The sequence below is a fragment of the Perissodus microlepis genome, chromosome 8, assembly GCF_051167445.1.
Source record: "Perissodus microlepis isolate ML-2025 ecotype Zambia chromosome 8, ASM5116744v1, whole genome shotgun sequence".
In the NCBI taxonomy this organism is placed as follows: domain Eukaryota; kingdom Metazoa; phylum Chordata; class Actinopteri; order Cichliformes; family Cichlidae; genus Perissodus; species Perissodus microlepis.
This window is the reverse complement of record NC_140468.1, coordinates 6,491,759-6,514,276: the sequence shown is the minus strand read 5'-3', so window position 1 is coordinate 6,514,276 and position 22,518 is coordinate 6,491,759. Positions and strand designations below refer to the sequence as shown.

The following is a 22,518-nucleotide window of genomic DNA, read 5'->3' as shown; positions in this document are numbered from 1 at the left end:
AAAGGTACATGAAGGGTCAAGGGGCAGAAAGCGTTGCCGACAACACGTGGGCCTCATAAGGCTTTAAAAATAGAACCTTGTTCAGGTGACGAACTATCGAAGCAGCTTTGGATCTATGGTACTGAGATCAGCAGGATTGCAAACAAAGGTCACTATCATATTATCACAGACACACCTCTATAAAACTGCTAATTACATTGTGAAACTGCAACGTAAAGTCCAACTGAATGCAATCATAGGTCGCCTAAAGTTGCTGTGGTAATGAGAAAAAGTAGGAAACTGAAGGTAGTCGCTGTGGTAACTTTGCTGGACATGAAGTCCTGCATCAGATAACTTAGATCTCGTAGATCTAAACATCATGGAGCCAGTCTGGGATTACATAAGGAGACTTAATAAGGAGACTTAAAGCAGATAGAGACTGTCATTATATGGCATTGTTTTTGAGAACAGCCCCACGTTATCATGCCTGAAAGGTTTGATCAGCATTGCACTGTTTTACAAAATAAATCATACTTAATCTTAACAGGACCCAGTGATTATCACGACACATCCCACCAGCAAATGCTCCTTTTTTGATCATTTTATCTCATTGTCTTCTTACGCTGTTCTAGTTATTTCCGGTTCTTATCTCAACAAGCTATATGGGAGTTCTTTGTACAGGTACGCTGCATTGCGTTTGTGTGACTAGGAGGCAGGGGGACAGAGGGTATAGACCTCACAACTACGTCAGGGACGTTGAGTAACTGTTTACATTAGTTTACAGTCACAATAGTCAGCTCGCCTTGGTTGTTCTCCTCAATATTTTCTCATCCTCACATAACCTTTTCTATATTTACTTAAAGATGCAGCTCTGGACCAAATAAATAAATAAAAAGAAGTGTCGGAATAAAAGGTGCTTCAAAAAACACGCTTCACAAATATGCACAGTCTAGTCTGATCAGTGAAGTCCTTCATGCCCCTTGTCAGCTTTTCAAAGTTACGAAAAGCATTAAACTTTGGGTATTAGTCTAACTGCAAAGAGTGCAAGTGTGTAAGACTTACATCTGACATATACAATTCCCATATTACGCCTTAAACCTAAAACTAGCACCAAATTAATACAAACTGAACTAATTAATCAAAACTAAACAGAAGTAAAAACAATACCACAACAATACCAAATGTTTAAAAAACTAATGACAAACACAAAACTGTAACTACATCTCTTCCCCTCTCTCTCTCTGCCTGCTTTCCCATCTAACTTCAGAGTCTCTCTATCAATAAAGGCTAAAAAAAATGCCATAATAAATTAAAAAAACGAAACATATGCTTTGTGTCACGGGGTGTTCTACTGCTAGAAGCAACCATCAGAGGATGGGTCACTGTGGTTATAAAAAGATGGACATGGTCAGAAACAATGCTCAGGTATTGATTACATCACCACCGTCAACCTGAACCATAAGGTAGGCTGGATCCGTGCTTTTATGATGTTTGCACCAATTTCTGACCTTACTATGTGCAGCAGAAATGCAGAAATGTTTTTCCAGTCTGTGAACTGTAGCCTCACTTTCCCAATCTTGGCTGACAGGAGTGTTGACCAATGTGATCTCCTGCTGTTGCTGCAGCTTCAAGGTTCAATATGTTCTTCCACCTGGTTATTACAAGGAGTTATTTCAGTTTCTTTTCAATTCTCTTCTGACCTTTGGCATTTTCTCCTATAGAACTGCCGCTCACTGGATATTTTCTATTTTTCAGTCATCATCTGTAAACATGAGGTGGTTGTGTAGGAACCGCCTAGCAGTCAGCACTTTCTGAAATACTCAGACCAGCCTGTGTAGCATCAACATTCACATTCAAAGCTGCTTAAATGATCTTTCCCCCCCCCCCGTTCTGATAATCAGGTTGAACTTCAATTGGCTCTCTCGACCATGTCTGCATACTTGAAGGTGTCGAGTTGCTGCAATGCAGCTGTCTGATTAGATATTTCTCTTAACAAGAAGTTGAAAAAGTGCGCCTAATAAACTAGCCAATTAATCTATAATATCATAATCTGCTGGTTAGTTAAATTTTAGAAATCTCAAGTTTTGAGTTGCTTAACATGTGAGTAAAGTTACCTCAAAACTTTCCTATCTGACACCCATTCAGTGTGATCCCGTTAAGCACCACTTGATCTTTAATTTTTAAACTGTGGATTTGCTTTTATATATATATATATATATGGGATGCTGACTTCTGTGTGAAATAAATGCACATGGGACGAAGGATTTGATATTTAAACACACAAAAGTCGGGACCTTTACACCTTGGCTTAAACTAGCAAGCACTTACAAGCCACAGCGACATCTGCAGGTCAAGAGGTAACATTGTATCCATGTCACCAGTATCTGATGTTTTGCTTCAAACTTCAAAACAAAAATAAAAAACAAAACAAAACCCTACAACATGCCTCCAAAAGTCTTATCAAAAAACAGTCTTTTATTCAATACAATGAATGCTCCAACATAAAAGAAGCTTTTGACTCATGAATTTTCACTGAAATCATTTAAGCCCACGACTTAAAACTTGCATCGTTTTCATATTTTGTGATATCTACACGTCGCAATGTCTAACATTCGCAGAACAAATTAACAGCATGTTTTGCATTTCCTATGAACCACTGTACTGATGATGCAGCAGGAGTCCAATATAAGACAAAATAATTAAAACAGTAACAAATAATGGGCAATAATGACAAACCACTTTGCTCTGAATATTTAAGAGCTACAAATGAGGCCGTTCACGAGGATCTGAGGACAAAATGTTTAATTAAAATTAAAAAAAATACAAAGCGCTTTTTGATATCAGAAGCCCCTTTCAGACATGCACTTTTCAAATAAACAGCCATCTTAACTTTACCGAGCCAGACTGCTTAACACTTTTATTCACTCTGCAAAATCCTGAATTCATGCGGTAGCAGACAGGCATGCGCAGGTCCTGAACGGCAATAAGACCATTTTAATAGTATTTTATCTCATCAGCACCAATTAAATAATTCATCTGGGATTACTAACCTAGGAAAGAGTTTCATCCTTTCCGAGCCCGAGTGGGAATGACGGGGTACAGCTCCTTGTACATACACAGAGAGGCCCTGCACTCAGAAAGAGCTGCAAGTGTGGTGACACTTCACCGCTTATACTGATAATACTAGCTGCCACATATCACATGCATACAAGAACTTCTCTGCAAATTACGAACAAACATGAGGAACATTAACACAAAATTGATGAGTGCATGACAGACTGCCATCAGTTTAATAGCAATGATATCTGGCGCATGTCTGAAAAGGGCTTATGAGCTGTCTCCCCATTTTCTGAGTGAATACTCTTCAAACGGTTTAAAAACAATATTTTACAATTAAAACAAACAAAACAAAACATGTGTCATCTATAGAAGCTATGTCTTTGTATTGGGCTGTCTTGATTGTATTGGAGAAGGTGAATGTCTAGCTGTAGTCCTGCGGACCAGGGCCCGGCTACTGTTGCTCAACAGGCATGGTGAAGAAACGAGGGGGCAGACGGCGTGGGGTGGGTGGATGCAGAGACAGCTGGATGAACATCAGTACAAAGCGTCAGCATTACTGCTTCGAGGCCTCTTGATCTTCTCGATGTTCTTCAGGATCATGTCATGTAACGTTACCTGGAAACAAGCAAACATATCGGTTATTCTGCTTTCTGAATGCAGGCTAGTATAAATAGATGCTGATAAATAATGAAGGCCACAACATACGTATTGATTTCTGAGCTCCGAAACTATGATTTTCAGACTGATGTATTCCTTCTCGTCAATCTCGGTTACTGTGCGCCGATAGTCCTCCTGTTTAAAAAAAGTTGATTCTATGTTTATTTTAATTGTACATCTTCTTTTAAATATAAAACAGAACTGCCGAAGTCAGTGGAAATGGGTGCAGATAGGCTGATGGGCCAGCTGCAACTGGCTGCTATATATGTTGTAAACCACTAGATGTCACTGTTTACAGCCTAAAACCAAAGACCACATATTTTTAAAGGCTTTCTCTTTCAATATTTCTTATAAAAATGCAAATAGTTATTTTACAGCCTTAAGTGTATAGGTTAATTATCCCAAATGTACAAATCATCTGTAATCCTTCTCTTCTCCTTTTGTTTATATGTATAAAGGAAAAACTCTTAATTGAAAGAAATTGTTTAAAAAAAAAAAAAAGTTAATTTGGCTTTTTACTTTCTAATACTAAAGCTATTCACTTACCACATGTGGATATTTTGCTATTTTAGAAACCAGCTTTGCCCTTGTGATGTAGTATCTGGAGGTACAGAAGAAAGACAAAAATGGTCTCTTAACATGAAAGCGACTTCACATTTTAAAGACAAATCCCAAAGCTGGGATGTTCATATGAGATTGGGATTTCTGCAAGGTTCTGCAAACCTTGATATCTGGTCGAGGTAAGATGCAGCCTCCCCTTCAACTGTTCTGAGTTCAGCTACTGTCTCCTCCTGGATTGACACCCCAAAGTTGTTCCCATCCTCTATCCTGGGGATGAGGAGCTGAACCCACATTTTAACCTGCAGAAAGAGACAAATATAGCTAACATCTAATATAATATAATATAGCCAACATCTGACAAGTAAACACTTACGCCAACAGTATTTTAGCTGATGCCGAGCATGTGATAGTCATCTTATATAAAGAACAAATTCAATACCCTTTGCTTGTTTTCGGTGCCAACTCTTAAATCTGTGCCTTGCTTCTCCTGTTTCATTATTAAGCCTTCATTTGCCACACATTCCTAGTTTTGTTGTAAGTTCATGGCTCCTTGCTGGGGATGCCAAATGGCCAAAATAACTTACTTAGATGAAAGACTTTAGAGCTCTTACTTACTGTGTTACATTTTTCTATGAGTGTCCTGATCTCGGGCTTGACCTTTTCAATAAGATCAACAAGGTTTGCATTACTCTTCATCATCCCATCAGGCATGACAAAGACCTTGGTGCCTGTCACTGATAAAGGAGTAAAAAGTTAAAAATACATAAAATACAGACTAAATATTCAGCTAGCAAAACTGTACTTACCCATGTCATCCCCACTTCCATCCTCCAGCTTCCTCTTTTTGGCATTTTGCTGTGAGAGAGATGCAACAGTTAGCAACAACTTCTCATCCTTGCCTTACCAACAGTTACTGTAACCATACGAAATCGAACTCTAAAATGGATCCTCACCGCTTCTAGTCCGTCGTGGAGATTTGAGAACAAGATGGGATCTGGCACTGGCAGATTTATGTCTGAGTGAATTTCCTTCAGTTCAGTGATGTTTATGCTTGGATCCTGAACAAAAATGAGAACATTAGTTGTCAGACATGGTACAAATATAAATATACAGACATGGTAAGAAGAAAGCACATCTGCTGCCAAATCTAATCTATTTCACATGTCAGGACATCAAAAAAAGATGATCTAGAAGGTTTGAAAAAACGGATGAATACAAACACAGAAGAACTACATATGACTTATGTAGTGACATATATAGTAATGTCCAAGACTTCATATGATTATGTCATTATGTAGTCAACAATAACCAAGCGATAGGACAGAAGCAGTGTGAGAAAAAACTAAGACCACACCCTGATTCAATAGCTTGTAGAACCACCTTTAGCAGCAACAACCCGAATGGTTTTCTGTATGATATCAGTCTCTCACAGGAGGAATTTTGGCCCACTCTTTATATGCTGCTTCACTTCATTAAGGTTTGCAGGTATTTACTAATACACAGTCTCATAAATCCCCGCCACACAAAACACCTTATTCTCTCTTTTTCACTCATTCTGTTGAAGATCATTGTCTTTTGTGACCCAACTTTAGCTGTTAAACAGATGGCCTCACATTTGAATCTATTTTAGGACAGAGAGGAGTTCATGGTCGACTCTGTGACTGGAAGGTGGCCAGGTCCTGTGGCTGAAGAGCCTTCTCCCAGCAAATCTTACAAACAAGCCATACTAGTCCAGTCTTTAATTGTGCTGTCATGCACTTTAACATTTCACATTCTAACTGAGGCCTGTAAAGTCAGAGATATAACTCTTACAAAAATTACATCTGAAAATTGTATAGTGTGACCTTGGGGGTGAGTTAACTGTGATTATTACCAGCCATTTCAATGTTTTCCTCTTGTGAGCAACCTCCCTCACTGGAAAATGATGGACTTCAAATTGTTTGCTTTTATAGAGATGTTTGCTGATGACCAGTTTGTAAAGTGAATTTGTTTAACAGCACCTGGCTGTTACTATTTTAACTCTGGACAACTGATAAACACTGAATAATAAATAATGAACTTTAACGCCAAATAATACATTGGAAGGAATGAGTTTCAACTATCCACAAAGATTTAAAATTATGCCAACTTTATTTAGCTGAATGTACAATTAACTGACCTTGAGGAAATGGTCAAGTTCCAGTAACTTCTTTGGGAAAAAATTGGCGACTAGATCCTCTGCCTGGAAGAAATGTGCAGTATTAGTGGAGTCTTGGACATCACAGTCATAATAGGCGTGTATGAAACTGTGCTCACCAAATATACACATTTAGCTATACATATATAGAAACATCTATATCTGTGAGTTTGCGCACTAGTTACACATCAGAAGGTTGGTAGATTTATCCCTTGTTCCTCCACTACATGTGTTAATGTATCCTTTGCCAAGATACTAACCCCAGTTGTCCCTAATCCATCAACTGGGGTGTGTGTGTGGGTGAGTGTGTGTGAATGGCAGATAAACAGTGCTCAAGTACAGATAAAAATGCTGTTTGAATATATATGTGTGTGTGTGTGTGTGTGTGTGTGTGTGTGTGTGTGTGTGTGTGTGTGTGTGTGTGAGTGAGTGCAATTGGGTGAATGGGGCTTAATAGAAAGTGCTTTGAGTGCTCAAATAGAACAAAAGGTGTTATACCAGTACCAGACTGGTGTTTCCCCCTTTAGTAAGTTAGATTTAATTTACTCATAGCTGGACGAAGGCTTCCATTAAATAAAGAAGCAGACTTTAGGCCTTAACTACAGGCCCCTAAAGGCTCGCTATGAGCCAGGATTAACTCCTGCATGTATACATTTTAATTTACAACGTAAGACAGAGACTTACTTCTGCGGTGATACGTTCCTTGAAAGCAGCGACCTGTAAACACAAACAGATATACGAGAGTTTGAATACGAAGTTAACAAAAAAAATACTCATTTTACATCAGTAAACTTTATTTTGGTCCAGTTTTAAACACATGACCGGTTCCTCAGTGTGAGAGACAACCTCTAGCATTGGTAACTCAACGCCGGTGTGAACGGCAGCTGGCTGAGTTAGCTAACTTGGTAGCTCAGGCCTTCTTCAGTGCATGTGGTCGTAGTAGCAGCAACCATTTTCCCAGCACAGGGGGCTGTAAATCAAACTTTATCTAGATCCCCGTTACGCTTAGCGCCACCCTGACGCCACACCTGGGGAAAAGATTGACAGGTGTACTGCAGTAGGCGGGAAACAAGAAACCGGTTAGCCGGTAGCTGCTCTTAGCCTGGCCTTATCCGAGCTCCCACATCATGCTACTAAATGTGGCTAACATGCTAGCAAAGAACATGGCAACAACAACACGCAGTATAAACTCAACTGGAATTCACAAAAGGCCAAACCTCACCTTGGTTTTAATTTCACTATCCACCTTGAGGAGTGAAGACATCTTATGTAGTCGAATATGAGCAGAACGATTGTCCCAACAGCATTAAATTCACCTGTAAACGTGTGGCTTATCACTTGTCTGCCACACTTCGTGAGCTTAAAGATGACGACAATAAACATGCGACGGAGGCGGTGTTGCGACCGCGCTTGCGCGCAACGTCACCGTCTTTTTCTAGACGCAGCTGACGATGTAAACAAGAGAAAACATCCGAGGGCAGCGGGGCTCACACAGGCCGGGTTTCACGCAAATGATAGCCATTAAGCACCCATAGACGGCGGACATGGGGCTCCCTGTTACTATTAAAGTCAATTTCCGGGGGAACGTGAAGAGGTTTCTGGCTCAGGATATGGATAAATTGGAGTGGGAAGCTGTTGAAGTCTGGGTAAGCAGCTAGCAGAGTCTTGGCTAAACGCTGGCGCAGTTTAGTGAAAAAGTAGGCCTAGACGTTTTGGCCTAGACATATAAACAGAGCTCCCAAAGGATAATCGATGTTGTTACGACAATAACAATAATGTATTTGTAAATAATATTTTTTAAGCCAACCGGAGCTTTACAAAATATAGGCACACAAGTGAGGACGTGCTCAGTTTGATTTATGGTTACTACATATGTATAATACAGTATCCAGCTGTGGAGGTCTTTCTCACTGACTCAGACATGGGTCATGTTTTCCTAACACGTGTGAGGAGAAAAACTGAACTGCTCTCAATTGTTCTGCGTTACTTTTCAGATCAAAGCATCATTTGGGATCAACCACTTTCAAGTGAAATACTTTGATGAAGACAATGAAGAGGTAAGGGATTGTGTACATTGTAGATTTTCAGTGCTAATGTTTTGGCAGAGTCCAAATTCAGTTTTTAATTTTGATCTCATTTACCTTATATTTCAGATTTGCATAAACAGTCAAGGTGAGGACAATATTTAATTGCTTGTTTTCTATATATTTTATGTTGAATATGTTTAGGCTTAGGTCTTCCTTCAAAGGTAAATCACCAGGACTTTGTTAAAAATATGTGTAGCCAGCATTTGTTTAAAGCTTGGTTTAATGTACTCAAAATTCAAATACATGTTTGATTATCAGATGGCTGAAAAATAGCATGAAAAGGCACAAACCTCTGTTAACTAAGATAACAAAGACTCTTTTCCCTAACTACATCTTAACCCATTGTGCTTACATGCATAGTCAACCCCAATGACCTGCTTGATCCAGGAAAGCTGTCCAACTGATAGATTCCTAACCTGATATGGATCTATGATAGATAATATTGGCATTCATAATATGTATTGTAGAAATTATGTCAAGTCCTGTCTTCAGAATTTGCATTGGTGGTACATTTACCTAAATACAGTGGACTTACCAACAGCTAAACTGATGCTGAACCATTGAAAGTCCATGCAAAACATGTGGTCCACACAAAGGTGTTAAACAGAGACAAAAGGTAACACAGCAAGGGCCTGGAAGACAACAGTGGGGTGTTAAGATCAAAGACATAAGATAAGATAAGATAAGATAAAACTTTATTAATCCCTCGGGTGGGTTCCTCTGGGAAATTCGGTTTCCAAAAGCACAGCACCGACAGAAGTTACAGTTACAGAATATTATATATATATATATATATATACACACACACACACATATATATAAATACAGAGACATATATAAATAAAATATACGAAGGGGATAAATAGAATAAATAGGAATAAAAATAAAAATACAAGTGAATTGCACATTTCAAGTATTGAGGTCTATTGCACCATTGACTATTAACAAAAGTATTGCACAAAAGGTATTGCACAGTGAGGTGAAGAGGCACTACAACTTAGTTGTTCCCCCCTCCTTTGTCCACCTGTTTCCCCTCCCTCTCCCCTCCAGAGAGGAGTTAAACAGTTTGATGGCGTGTGGGACAAAGGAGTTTTTAAGTCTGTTAGTTCTTTAGTTCTGTTAGTTCTCTTACATTTAAATGCACCGGTAAAACAAATGAGTAATTCAATTGTAGGCTCAAACACTCCATGGTGTAGGCAACTGCCTTTTGGTTACAGGGATTGTGATCAACATCCTTTTCTGCATTAGTTATAAAAAAATGTGTGTCGCGCAAACCGGTTTTGTATGCATTGTGTTGAATACTCACAGCTCTGCCTGCAGGACATGTAGCATAATATGCATAACAGTAAACAATGATGTGTGGAGTCAAGCTGTGTCTTTTAAGTTGTTAACTGGTTAACTGGTAAGTTAATACATTTGGAACCTAAACTTTTTGACCCTTACTCCTGGTGTACCCCTACATGGAAATATCAAAATACCAGGGAAAAATACAAATTTGAGTCACAAAATGTGAAGTTATTTATTGTTTGTTTGTTTGTTTTTTTCCCCCACAGATGAATACGAAGAAGCCATCAAGGTACTGTAGCAGTGCTAGGTTTAAACAGAAATGACAGAGTGATAGCTTTTGTTACTGTAGAGCAGTGATTCTCAAACTTTTCAAAGAGTACCACCTCATAAAATATATGGCTCTTAAAGTACCACCCTTATGACTGACATTAAAGTGCAGTAGTACAGGGTTACTTAACAGCATATACAGTTTACATGAGACAATTTTATTTATTATATGAATGTTATTTATTTTAACTGTCATGAATAGAATAGAATAGAATAGAATAGAATAATCCTTTAATTGTCCCACAAGGGGAAATTTGGTTGTAACAGCAGCCAGAACAGGATGTGACAAGTGATAATAATAACAACTGTACTGCATTAAAACATTAACAGCAGGCGGGATATCCAATCTTTAAGTGATGATGTGATGAAACCTGCTTCTGGGTCTAAACTACTCTGCGTTTATTAAGGCTCTTGTGTTTTTGTTGTGTATCTTGTACTATTTAATCTGAACAAGCCCCTAAAAATGGCATTGATCACTGTCAGCCTCTCTCGGTTATTATCACCCCTGTTCAGCTCAGTTTTTAAAACCTTACCGTGTAACTACAGCCCAGCTCATGCAGCAGTATATTAATGACTAACCTCGTATTGTGGATGGATTATCTCAGTCGTTCTCCTGACTGAAGTTTGGTCCATTTACAGCATCCTGCCATGTGATTGCACTTGTCCCAACCCATCGGGAACCATCACGTTAACTTTTATTGAGTGGAAAAAAAGTTAGCGTTCATCCTCCAGCTTCACTGTGTTTATATTATGCTAACATAGCTGTCATCATTATATACCAGCTAGCCCAATTTCAGTAACCCTAAAAATATCACTGTTGTTTAGTTTTCTGTCTTCATTTATGTTGGAAGTGATAGCAGAACTATTTTAATTTTTCAGAAATCTTTCAATCAGAACATGGTATATTATTCAATCTTTAAAAAAAATTGGAGACTTCACGTGTACCACTAGAGGGAGCCCACGTACCACAGGTGGTATGCGTACCACAGTTTGAGAACCACTGCTATAGTATATATCCTTACATAGAGAACTTGCACTGTAAAACTACACTTAAGACATAAACAACACAACTGTGTCCTTAATTAGACTACTAAAGCAATAGAAGAACAAATATTGAAAATATCAGAATATATGTGCAGTATATGTACTATGCATCTGTACACACATCACGTTGCTACTGTGTCACTTGACTGCGGTTTGCATTCTATGCTAATTCTCCATGTAGAGTGCAGAGAAGCAGGGAAACCAGTTACACATGAATGTGTACAAGATGAAAGGACAGGCCTGTGGGGGCCCACTGAAGACCGAGGTGAAGGAGCTGAAAGGAGACCTTCGACCTGCTCCTCCTTACCCCTCAAGGGTTAAAACAGTGGACAAAGGCACGCAGGTCACCCCTGAGCGAGAAGCTGTAAGTAATTCTACTGTTCCCCCCAACTACCTTCTCCCTATAGATTCTCACATGTGCAGTGCCTTTGAAATCATTTTAATAAAATTGGTGCCTCAAGTCAGTTAAGTTTTTGTGCCTGTTGGGGAAAAAGTTTGTGCTTATTTATTAAAAGCTAAAATCTCTGATTTTGTCACTTAACTGAAGAATGGTGTATTTTCATGCAGGTAGCAGTAAAAGATAACAAGGGGAACAAACCAGATGATGAGCCCCCTCCTATGTGGTTTAGATCATACATGGAGAAGGTAAAATTTAACCGCTGCTGTGAAGCAGTATTTTTACATTGAACATTTTATTTTTGATTTGCGATTAAATAAAATACTGTGCTCTGCTTCTGTTTTTCATAGTTTAAGGATGAGGTGGTAAAGGAGGTAGTAGAAAGAATGTGCAGCGACTTTTCTGTCCAGTGTTGTACCCACAAATCCCCTGAAGGTCCCCCTGAGGCAATTGGGGCTATTGGCGGTATTATGGGACCCAAACCAGGCCCCTCCACCTCGAATGGATCCCTTGGCTACACCCCAAACTGCAGCAGCTGCAACAAACTCACCTCTGAAGGAGCCTACAAGTGCAGGTATGCATGAAATTAACTCTAGTCATCACAACATTGTTTTTAACCATTTTTACATGTTTGTTGTTTTTTAAGTAGCTGTGTAAATGTTTACATTAATGTCTTTGTTATTTTCCCCGCCAGCGTGTGCCCATCCTGCATCCTGTGTGAGATGTGCAGACATAGCCATGACCCTAGCCACAACCTCGTGAGAACCAAGACACCTCTCTCCATCCCAGAACATGGAATGTCAGGAGAGTTAAGGTAAACAACCTAATCTGAGGATAACTCTGCATTATTGAAGGAAAATATGAATAGAAACACACACAAAGTGGGATTTTAAATTATTCTTGCAGCTAGATTACTGTAATTAATGGGAATTTTTATGATTTTGTTTTTGGAAAATAAACATTTGATAGTCCACAAATAGGTGTTCCTGATGACATTTTAAACCAGGTTCCCAAGGCGAGGAGACAGGACAGTGCGCAAGGCCGAACGACAGCGCCTCAAAGCAGAAAGAAGGCAGCTAAGAGCCGAAGTGAAGGAAATCAAGAAGAAACTGAGACTGGAGAAGAGGGGGCTGCAGTGGAGTGGGCCCTCTACCTCAGGAAGAGCCACTCTGACAAACATGGCCTCCACATCCACACAGGTCCCTGCCCTGTCCCCTTCTACTGCCTCAGACACAGCCTCAGGTCCAGCCCCAGCCCAAGGTCCCATCCCTGCCCTGGTCCCTGAACCCCAGGCCTCCAGTCCAGAGTAAGAGCCACCTCGGAAGAGCGTCCGACAGTGCTGGGTACCTTGAACCCAGCATGGATGCAAAAAAGTCTTTTTTTCCAAGAAAAGAAATGAAAATATGCCATCTTTGTAATCTAGTCTGTATGAGTGTATCGCTGGCTGCTCTGGGGTGGTGGAAATTGTTGGAACTACCTCAATGTGAAAACTGCTGCTGCTGCTTCATAGATTTTCTAAGAAAATTGCTTTTGAGCTGCAAAAAAAAAAAAAAAAATCTGCGGTCCTGCTTTTTTGATTCGTAGAGAACAAAAGATGGGTATTATAAGAAACCAGGGCTTTTTTCAACAATGCTCTGTACACTTGAAACTAGGGGTCCCGGGGTCTCGCACACGTCCTTGGTGCCCACTATGGCTGCCTTGTTTCTGGATGAAAATCTGCCTGACGGCACCAATCTGGAGCCTGGTACCAAGTTCATCAAATACTGGAAGATGAAGAACACGGGCTCTATCTGCTGGACCTCAGAGACTAAGGTACCCCTCCCACTCGTCAAGAGGACAGGCTGCATTCTTATCTTTCCCTCCTGCTTTACTTCCACTTTGAGCCCCCACTGTACTCATAGCCTCTTCTTATCCACTAACACCTGTTAAGATTTTTTATCCAGCGTAATACCACTAACGCCCTCTCTGTCTAAGATATTTATTATTTTAATTCAGTTAATCTGTGTTGTAGTTTAAGTTTGAAGTCTTTGTCATTGTTTGAATGGATGTGTGTGTGTGTGTGTGTGTATGGGTGGGTGTGGGTGTGTGTGTGTGCCCCTGACTTTATTGTATGTATTCTTTTAGTTATGTGACTTTTTTGCATGCTCTCGTCTTTGTGCTTTTTCGCATGTGTATTCCTATTTTGTGTTTTGTGTATGTGTGTACGTGCACCCAGCTAGTGTTCATGTGGGGAAACCTCAGCTTGGCATCAGAGGAGAAGAGGGAGGTGCCGGTGCCCTTGCTGCCACCCGGACATGTGGGAATGGTCAGTGTGGCCTTAGTTGCTCCTGTGACAGACGGGACGTACACCTCCCACTGGCGCCTGGCGCACTGTGGGTCTCAGTTTGGCCCGCGTGTCTGGTGCAGCATCGTGGTCAAGCAAAGAGACAAACGCACCGGACTCAGGCATCAGAGAAAACGACTGGCAAGTCTGCTATTCAGTAACACCCTGCACAGCTGCAACATGTGCACATCTAGATTATTGACTTAATTCAGGCTGTTAGTCGTGGACATGGATGACGCACTCTACATATTTCTCTGAAACAAACAGGATAATTATAGGGCTGTAACACCGTAACAGAAGCATTAAAATATTTTCTACAATCAGTTAAACTGTTAAAATGCATTTTAAATGTTTCCCGTTTGCTAAATGTGTGGATTTGCTTTTCATAACACAGCAAATATAGCAAGTTAGACCTCAGTCACACGGGCTTGGATGACCCACAGGCGACCTGAGGAAAAAGTGCATTTTTCCCTACTGGTTGGTGGGTGGTTACTACCTCCCACTGGATGAAAACTCCTTGTGATTTCTTTGATTGCTAGCAGATTGCCATTGTTGCACAGGCGTGTAGCCTGGAAGATGCTAACATCTGTGCAAAGATTAGCCTTTTACTCTCTGAGCTGCAGAGAAATTTAAAAGAAAGAACAACTGTCTTCAAAGTAAAAGCTGTGCCTTACTGCTTCAACCACGACATTTTAAAGGGCGCAACTTTTACTTCATGTTCTCCGTTTACGGTTTGCGTGGTTTCACTGCTGCTTGGTGAGTAGTTTGTGAGTGTTTGCTTTGCATCTTCCATGCACACGACAACACGTTGGCGACCGAAGGAATCACAAGGAGGTTTGCAGCAAACCACTGCCAACCATCTACGTGGTCACCAGTTTGTTTGTAGGCCTTGTGAAAGGAACTTTAGAAATCGATTTCACAACAATCACTCGCAACCGGTTTGTGAATAATTATTTTTTCTTCCGTATACATTGTCCACCAACTAGTTTCCAGGCCTGTGTGACTGTGAACTTTTGAATAAATTCTAAAAATAATGGATAGATCAGTTACCAAATTAATTACCGTTTCTCAAAAAAGCTGGGCAGCTGTGCAAAATATCAGTAAAATTATAATGCAATATATATTGTAACATTAAGCTATATTTTTTTAATCAAAAACAGTCCAGTAATAATATATCAAATGTTGAAACATTTTTTTAATTTAGTGTATGTGTGGTTTCATAGCGTAGTGGTTTACACTTTTGCCTAACAAGTATAAAAGTTCTGGTTCGATCCCAGGAGCGCATACAGATCCCTTTATGGTCAGGAAGGTTTTCCAGTGTAAAAAAACAAATCAAACATGCAGAGAGAACCACTGTGATGTCACCAGCAAAACATTAAAAAAAAGTGAAGAAAAGTGCAACCAAGCACAAAAGCATAGCATCACAGGCAGGCTGAGGTCTTTAGAAGTAAAAATGGGGCTATGTTTTACAATCCACCTGTGAGCACATATGTAAGCAGGTATGTGCGCAGCAGGAGTGGATTGAAAATCACTGTATAGGCTGTTTGAGCCTCTTTAAAATGCCCTGAAGTAAAGTGGAAAACAGTCCTGTGGTCTTACCAGTCAAAGTTTGAAAACCCAGTATACTTGATGGTAAAGACGGGCCTTAGTACACATGACTTGGGTAGTAATGCTACTGTGTACAGGCTTTCAAGACACATGTGCTGATGTGACATGACTTTGTAGGAAGTTCTGGCCTGTGCAACAAAGGAAAATCTCAGATCACATTCTTCATTACAGCTGCACGTCTTCATAGTAAAAGAATCTCCCCACTAAACCGGCCTGCCTGCTTTCCAGCCGTGAGCCATTGCAAACATTTGAAGCATAATGAAACAAAAAGTCTGACCACGAGGCTCTGGACTGCTGAGCTAGTGGATTCCTTTATTAGGCAAGAATAGGATCACATTTGCTTTTAAAGCTTTTTGAATTGTGCTCACAGGAAAAAAAAAAAAAAAATCTGTTTCAACATTTGACATAATGTCGTTGAGGTATTTTATAATAAATAGGAACTAATTTGTAAATCATTGTACATATTTAATGTTCTCTACTGCAGTATGTGAGCATGTGACTCTGTGTACTTACGATAAAAATAGAAAATTAAGAATAACACAGAATTAAAAAGCTTAATGCATGACAAAAGATCATATTCTATAAACACCAGAAGTAAAATTTAAAAAAATTCATATTATGAATTGAAAAGTTTCAGTACACTTTAGTGACACTAACGATGGCACACTTGTTTGTCCTTCAGAAGAAAGATCTCAGACCACCGAAGGAAGAGATGAAGCCAGAGGAGAAGGAGGCGCGGGCCAAGAAGGGCCACACTGGCTTCTTGGCAGGCCTCTTCTCTGAAGACTACTACTTCCCACCAGTGGACTTCATGACTGCACAGGTGTGCACTCGAAAAGCTCAGAAACCTAAAACATGCTTTAAAGTAGCTTCAGTCAATACTCCTGAAAGCTAGCAGCAAGGGCAATTTTTAATAAGGAAAATATGTGAAATCTGTTGAATAACAAACAGTACTTGGCTCTTAATTATACACAGAGCTTGGCAGAAGTACACTGGCACTTATTTTTATATTTTCCCTAATTTGTCTTGTTATTAAGGATCTTCTGTCTTTTGAGTTGCTGGATTTAAATTTTGCGGACGACCTGGAAAAGGTTCCTCATAACACCCCTGCAGGTGAGTCAAGTTTAATGCTTTAATACAAGAAGAATAACTGTTGTTATTCATTATCTGTTTTTTGAATAAAGGTTTTGGATGAACTTTGTTCTTTCCAGGTTTAACAGTTTAACCAAGTGAATGCATCAGGATTTAGAAACATAAACTGTGTCGTGTTTTCTCTTCATTCATTTCTAGATTTGACACCGTGTATATCCCCTCTTCCCTATTGCACTGTTGTGTTGGACAAGTCCAGCCCATCTCCCAAAAAAGAGGGAACGGAGATCTCAGGAGTCCGAAAACTTTTTGGTGAGGCGAATAGAGTAATAGAAGACACACAGAGTAATGTGTATTCAGTATGAATTCTTACAATTACTGGAAAACTAAGCCATGGGATGTTAGGAATAAAATTTAACATTTAACCCCAGTCAAGTCTGTCCCGTATTTAGCAAGTGAAAATAAAATAAAATAAACAATAAAAGGTGAATCAAATAGACCATTATGGCAAGGCTGGGATGGTCCATTTGGTAAAGTAAATCCGTTGGGCATCTTTCTTCGCCTTTAGACAATAATTCTGATGGCAAAAGAGCCAAACAGAATAAAATTTAAACTTTTGAATTAAAAGTATTTTTGCCTTAAATCAGCTGTTTAGAGGGCAGCTTCAGTCATTTTACACATTAGATTTCAGTTCAGGTTAGGCTCTTTGTACCTCTAATTTGATTTGGTTTGCACAATGAGTCTTAATTACTTACGCATGACTTATACTATATGTGTTGAATCTGCTTTGAGCCTACAGTGTAGTCAACACAAGTGCCTGACGGCCGTATTCTTGGATTGCTCAACAGTTTTGCCACCAAGGCACTAGCTGGTGGTGAAGTTTCTCTCTTTGAGTTCAATCATTATCTTCCAGTCATTTAAAAAAAATGGTGGCAGTTTTCTGTGGAAGTGCACTTCAAACTTTAGTGAAGGTTTCTACAAATGTGTAGATTTAACACAGAAGCATTAATCATACTTAACATTTAAAATAAAAGTGTCTTTGTCATCAAAGATAGTATTCATCTGAGTGATGGCTGCTGGATCAACGCTGTTAAACTTTATCAGGAAGGAAGAAATTGCAGCCATCTAAACAAAGCGCACGAGCTGTCGATTAAAAATCAAGCCAGCTAATTGCTGTAACTGTCTGGTGGCTCGCTGATCAGCCCACTCGAACCTTTCATGATTTAATTTCTGGACTTAATGCAAGTTTATGGTGTTTGCAGTTAAATAGCCAAACAATATCACATGATTTGATTTAAAGTGTGATTTTTAAATCAAATCAAATAATTATTACATTTAAAAAATGTCAGTTTTTTTTAAGTGCACTTCCATGCGGTTTAATTACAACTAGGATGCATAAACTAACAACTGATTTAAACTAATCCTACAGCACCATCATGGCAGGGAGTCAAAATACTTGTATTATCTCAGTTGTAAACCGTGGTAGCCAAAGTTGTAATTATTTTTGCCCATGGTGTCTTGTTTTAAAGTTTTAAAGACATAGTTGTTCCAAGATATGTGACTGAGGTTTGGTGAGAATGTCTTCAAAAGTCATTTTCATATAGTTTGGCTTACGTATATTTAAAAAAATTCTTACTGTCCCGTAGGCTGTAAGTGAAGTGCAAAATTATTTATCTAATTGTTCGTTGGACTTTCCTAAGGACGGAAACTGAGGAATCTGAAGGAGGTGTTTACGCCTGTAGCCCAGGAGGAGGAGAGGGACGATGAGATCAGTGGAGCGCAGTTCCTGTGTGAGACCGTCATGCGATCCCTCGCTTTGGAAGAAGCCCCCGACCACAGACCCCCTCGCAGGCTCCAGCGCTGCGGCCACGAACCAAAAGGTGAGGAGCCTACCAGTTTATCAGTTGTCAACATCATCTTGTTTAATGTGCTAAGCTGTTGTTTTTGTGCTACTCTTACACGTTTCCAGTAGTTTCCCCGGTTCTGAACTTTGAGAAAACAGATGAGTCGGAGGAGACCGACGAGTTTCAAGAAGGAAATGAGATCGGCGCCGTTAAACCTGAAACTTCAGCTCTGCCTACAAACATAGGACTCAACTGGATCGCCCAAAAAGAGGAAACCAGGCCAAGTTAGTGCACAACATCTGGGTTTTTTTCGTTTCTGCTTTTTTCTACCAAAATGTCTGTTTCTATTTGTATGTTATGGTGTGACCTCAATATCCAGATGTTGATTTTAGTCATTTCTTTCCTTCTTGCAAGTTTCTCCACCTGAACCAGAGAATAAAAACCTGCGTATGAGTTCACATCATAATAACGAGGACAAAGACTTTGAGGCCTGTGATGGTACCCAGAACGTGACGGATGATCGAGAAGAGAAAGAGGAGGATGGAAACAAAGGGGAAGACTGGGATGAGGTGACTTGATTAGATCTAAATTATTGTAAGAAAGTTTGTATAGAAATTCTCATGTAATAATATCCTCATATTCTTCTCTTGTGCCTCAGATCAGCAGCCAGATCTCCTCAGTCTCCTCTGACGATTACAGCGTCATCCTCCCAGACTGCTTTGACACCAGCCGGCCTCTGGGGGAGTCCATGTACAGCTCCGCCATGTCGCAGCCTGGCACTGGTGCTGCTGCTGTGGCCTCGGACAAATCGGATGTAGAGCAGGAGGAAGAGGAAGAGTCCATCATGGAGCCGGGCAGGGATGCACTACTGGCAGAGAGGCAGGAGCTGACAGAGGTGGCCTCTGCTGAGGATTTACTGGGAAACGCTGGGCCTCCACTGGTCACTCAAATCAACAGCAGTGTGAACCAGATGCCCTGTGCCTCCCAAACTGTGGATGAGGTGACCTTAACCCCTGAAGTGGTGCCATCCCCTGACCCCCTGCTTCCCCCGCCGACCCTCTACTCACCCAGGTTAGATGGGGAACACATTTGGATGATAGATGATATGAAAGCAAAATGTTATTATTTTTTCCCTGCCAGGATTTTTCCCAATGCCCAAACTAGCCTCATTTTTTAAAAATAAAAGTTTCTGTATTATTTCAGGTCTGAGGCACTTTACCTGGCTGACGATCCCAGTTCTCCAGCCTGTGACCCAAATGAGCCGCATCAACCAAGAGTCCACCTCAATGGTGAGTATCACTGCCACAGCTAGGTGTAACTACATTAGATATAAATAACAGCACAGCTCACATTACTTAGGAAACACATTTTGCCCACTAAGCCAAGACAGGAAGTTAGACTGCACACCACCTTTAAGGATCTGTTGCTTCAGCGAAGGGTTTTGTTCCTCATTTAACCTTTGTTTTTGTGTAATTTCCCTTTTTTTATCTGTTCTGCAGTATCATCTGGTCTGTCAAGATCAGCAGGCTCAGCAGCCAGTGCCTTTGAGACATATAATCCCAGGCCCAGCAATGCTCTGCAGCCAAGGTACAAAAAAACAACAACGACTTATTTCTGTTATTTCTGTCTTTAACACGTTCATGTTTCATGTTATTGTTTGATCTATTAATATCCTGCAGGATCAGTAAAATTTCTTAGATTTGTGGCATGCTGTCTGCGTTTCGTGACAGCGTGGCTAACTGTGCCACATTCCTTCCTGTAACACTGTTCTGTGTAAGGTTGTGTAACGACAGCGCTGTATTCGTTGCAGGGGCCAAGGAGGAATCACAGAGGGACTTGTTAAGGGAGCTCTTTCTGTGGCAGCATCTGCTTATAAGGCTCTCTTCACTGGACCAAGCTGTTCAGTAGAGGTATATAACACACCCTGCTGTTTAGAAACACTCACACACAAGCAAATATGCCAGAATTTATCATCTCTTCAAGGATTTAATGAGGATTGAAAGAAAATTTAACATCTCTGTTATACTCTGTATCTTCTTTTTTGCTATGATTGAATCCCATAAGGTACTGCACTAAAAATGCGTCTAACTTTTGGGTTATTTATTATTTTTGGGTTAATTAATTCTTACAGTCGCTATAATCAACAATATAATGGATCATGTGATTATTTCTATATTAAATCAGTGATCCATCCTCAAACAGTGATCCATTTTAAACTCCAGATTTTTCTTCTTTTACTCCGCTAGAGTAGCTTTGCGTAATTCACAGCTCACACTAATTATTATTTATTTTGTACTGGGCCTTGGTGGAGCCCCTTAATTCTGTAGAAGCCTCTTGGATGAGAGGGGAAGCGATCAGTAAAGTGTTTACTGACAGAACGAGGGCGCTTAGGGCTGCTTTCCCAGGGATTTCTGGAAGTCCTTCTGAAGCCACATGAGTGAAACCACAGAAAGTGCAGTTTTAGTCACAACAACCTCATAATCATAAGATACACATCCCTGATTATATTCCTCTTACCACCCTGCTTTGGTAAAAATTCACCCACGTTTCTCTTCTCTTTTCCAGCGAGGCATCGACCCAGCCACCACACAAGGCCCTTCCAAGATGGACCAGCTTTTGGAGATGGGTTTCAGAGACCAACGGATGAACCGGCGACTGCTGAAGAAGCACTTCTACAGCCTGGAGCACACCGTCGACGAGCTGGTGCAGTTGGCCGAAAACCGCCGCAACAGATATAACGTTACTTAGGAGTGAAGGTGGCAAAGATGTGAAAAGTCAGCGTTAAGGTTGTGAATTAGTTTGACTTTAAAACACAGTGTAAGGATAATAAAAATAATTGGATTCAATCTATTGGTTGAAGGTTGAAAGATAATTGGGATCAATATGAAATACCGTAGCCTTTATTTCTTAATTATAAGAGATAAATGAACATTCATTTGTGGCTGCTCCTGCCTTTGCCTTTAATTTAGCTTTACCATTTTGATACAGTTAACCACAGATACACACTCAGAAGTTATGATGATGGCGGTTAATCTTTGCCATGCCTACCTGGGCCTTAGAGCTCTATAGTGCTGGTCAAAAGGAGCAGGAAGTAACGTCTGGACAGGACTAAAGTGTGTATTCCAACTCATCATCTTAGTGTTCGTATGGCCGTAGCAGCTGCTTCCTCAGTGCTGAGAAATAAGTGTATAGGCAGGGCTTGGCTGGAGTCTCATGGAGCACAAAGCTGTGAAAATGAAAACTGAATGTCCAAACATGTTCTGAAAAGCCAGCGCTCGTGTACGATGATGCTATGAAGCTATGTGAATCCTCTGGGGGTTAGGGGTAAAAGTGCAGTAATAAGAACAAGAAACACATATTTAAGACATTTCTTGATTATTGTAGTGAAATCTGCCTAACAATGCAATCTTTTTCTGTATCAGAGTACTGTTATTTTAGACGTTGACATGTGGAATGTACACAAAACTGTCCGAACGGATCACTGCTCAGATGCAGATGTTTCTGTTTTGTTTTTTATACTGCTGTTTAGGAGACACCTGCATGACAGGTAGAGGCTTTTAGAGACGAGTCATGTTTTTCGTGATTTTTAGCACAGTTAGAATGGAAAAACGTCCGCTTTGCGTCATCTGTCGTCATCCCTGCCTGCCTGCATCTCTGCTCGTTCTCATTTAAACACCAACACTAACTTAAAAAATGTCTTTAAACACTAACTCAAGCAGAAACGTCTCTAACGACACATTCCTCAAGCTCATAACGGAAACAGAACCAAGTATGTTTTTATTTCGCTACATTTCCTGTTTTTTCCTTAGTTTACTGAAGGACACATGTTGGTTGACATGTTGACTGTGATGAGCGTCTGTCAGGTTTTAAGTTACTGTACATCTCTTTGAATGATTTCGCCTTTTTGTGTGTTTGGGGTTTTTCTTAATCAGTATTTTCTTATGAATATGACTGTCCATGTTTCAAATCCATGCTCTAGAAAATAATTCTGACTATATCTACAATCTCAAGTTATTCTGTCACAGAATATATACATTAAACAATGCTCTGTCAATCTGCCAATAAACTATTTGCACATC

General features: G+C 40.1%; 2 protein-coding genes across 3 annotated transcripts; one reads left to right on the top strand and one right to left on the bottom strand.

Annotated features, from left to right (window-relative positions):
* Window positions 1-2,766: 2,766 nt before the first annotated feature.
* Window positions 2,767-7,821, bottom strand: psme3 (proteasome activator subunit 3). The gene is made up of 10 exons (XM_084937193.1): window positions 7,656-7,821; window positions 7,118-7,150; window positions 6,416-6,478; window positions 5,211-5,315; window positions 5,064-5,112; window positions 4,873-4,991; window positions 4,420-4,556; window positions 4,243-4,297; window positions 3,745-3,831; window positions 2,767-3,654 (listed from the first exon to the last, which is right to left on the bottom strand). Exons 1-10 carry the CDS (start codon window positions 7,695-7,697, stop codon window positions 3,574-3,576), a joined length of 771 nt encoding a protein of 256 aa, XP_084793319.1. The 5' UTR covers window positions 7,698-7,821; the 3' UTR covers window positions 2,767-3,573.
* Window positions 7,822-7,863: 42 nt separating this feature from the next.
* On the top strand, window positions 7,864-22,518 carry nbr1a (NBR1 autophagy cargo receptor a). Of its 2 annotated transcripts, XM_084937191.1 has the most exons (22): window positions 7,864-8,079; window positions 8,428-8,490; window positions 8,587-8,605; window positions 10,074-10,096; window positions 11,360-11,542; window positions 11,746-11,823; window positions 11,926-12,149; window positions 12,270-12,389; window positions 12,582-12,881; window positions 13,228-13,387; window positions 13,791-14,039; window positions 16,189-16,329; window positions 16,544-16,619; window positions 16,797-16,907; window positions 18,296-18,475; window positions 18,565-18,723; window positions 18,854-19,008; window positions 19,098-19,510; window positions 19,643-19,728; window positions 19,939-20,026; window positions 20,250-20,349; window positions 21,005-22,518. In XM_084937191.1, exons 1-22 carry the CDS (start codon window positions 7,978-7,980, stop codon window positions 21,185-21,187), a joined length of 3,213 nt encoding a protein of 1,070 aa, XP_084793317.1. In that variant the 5' UTR covers window positions 7,864-7,977; the 3' UTR covers window positions 21,188-22,518. The 2 variants fall into 2 exon arrangements, with proteins under 2 accessions (XP_084793317.1, XP_084793318.1); XM_084937192.1 differs by lacking the exon at window positions 12,582-12,881.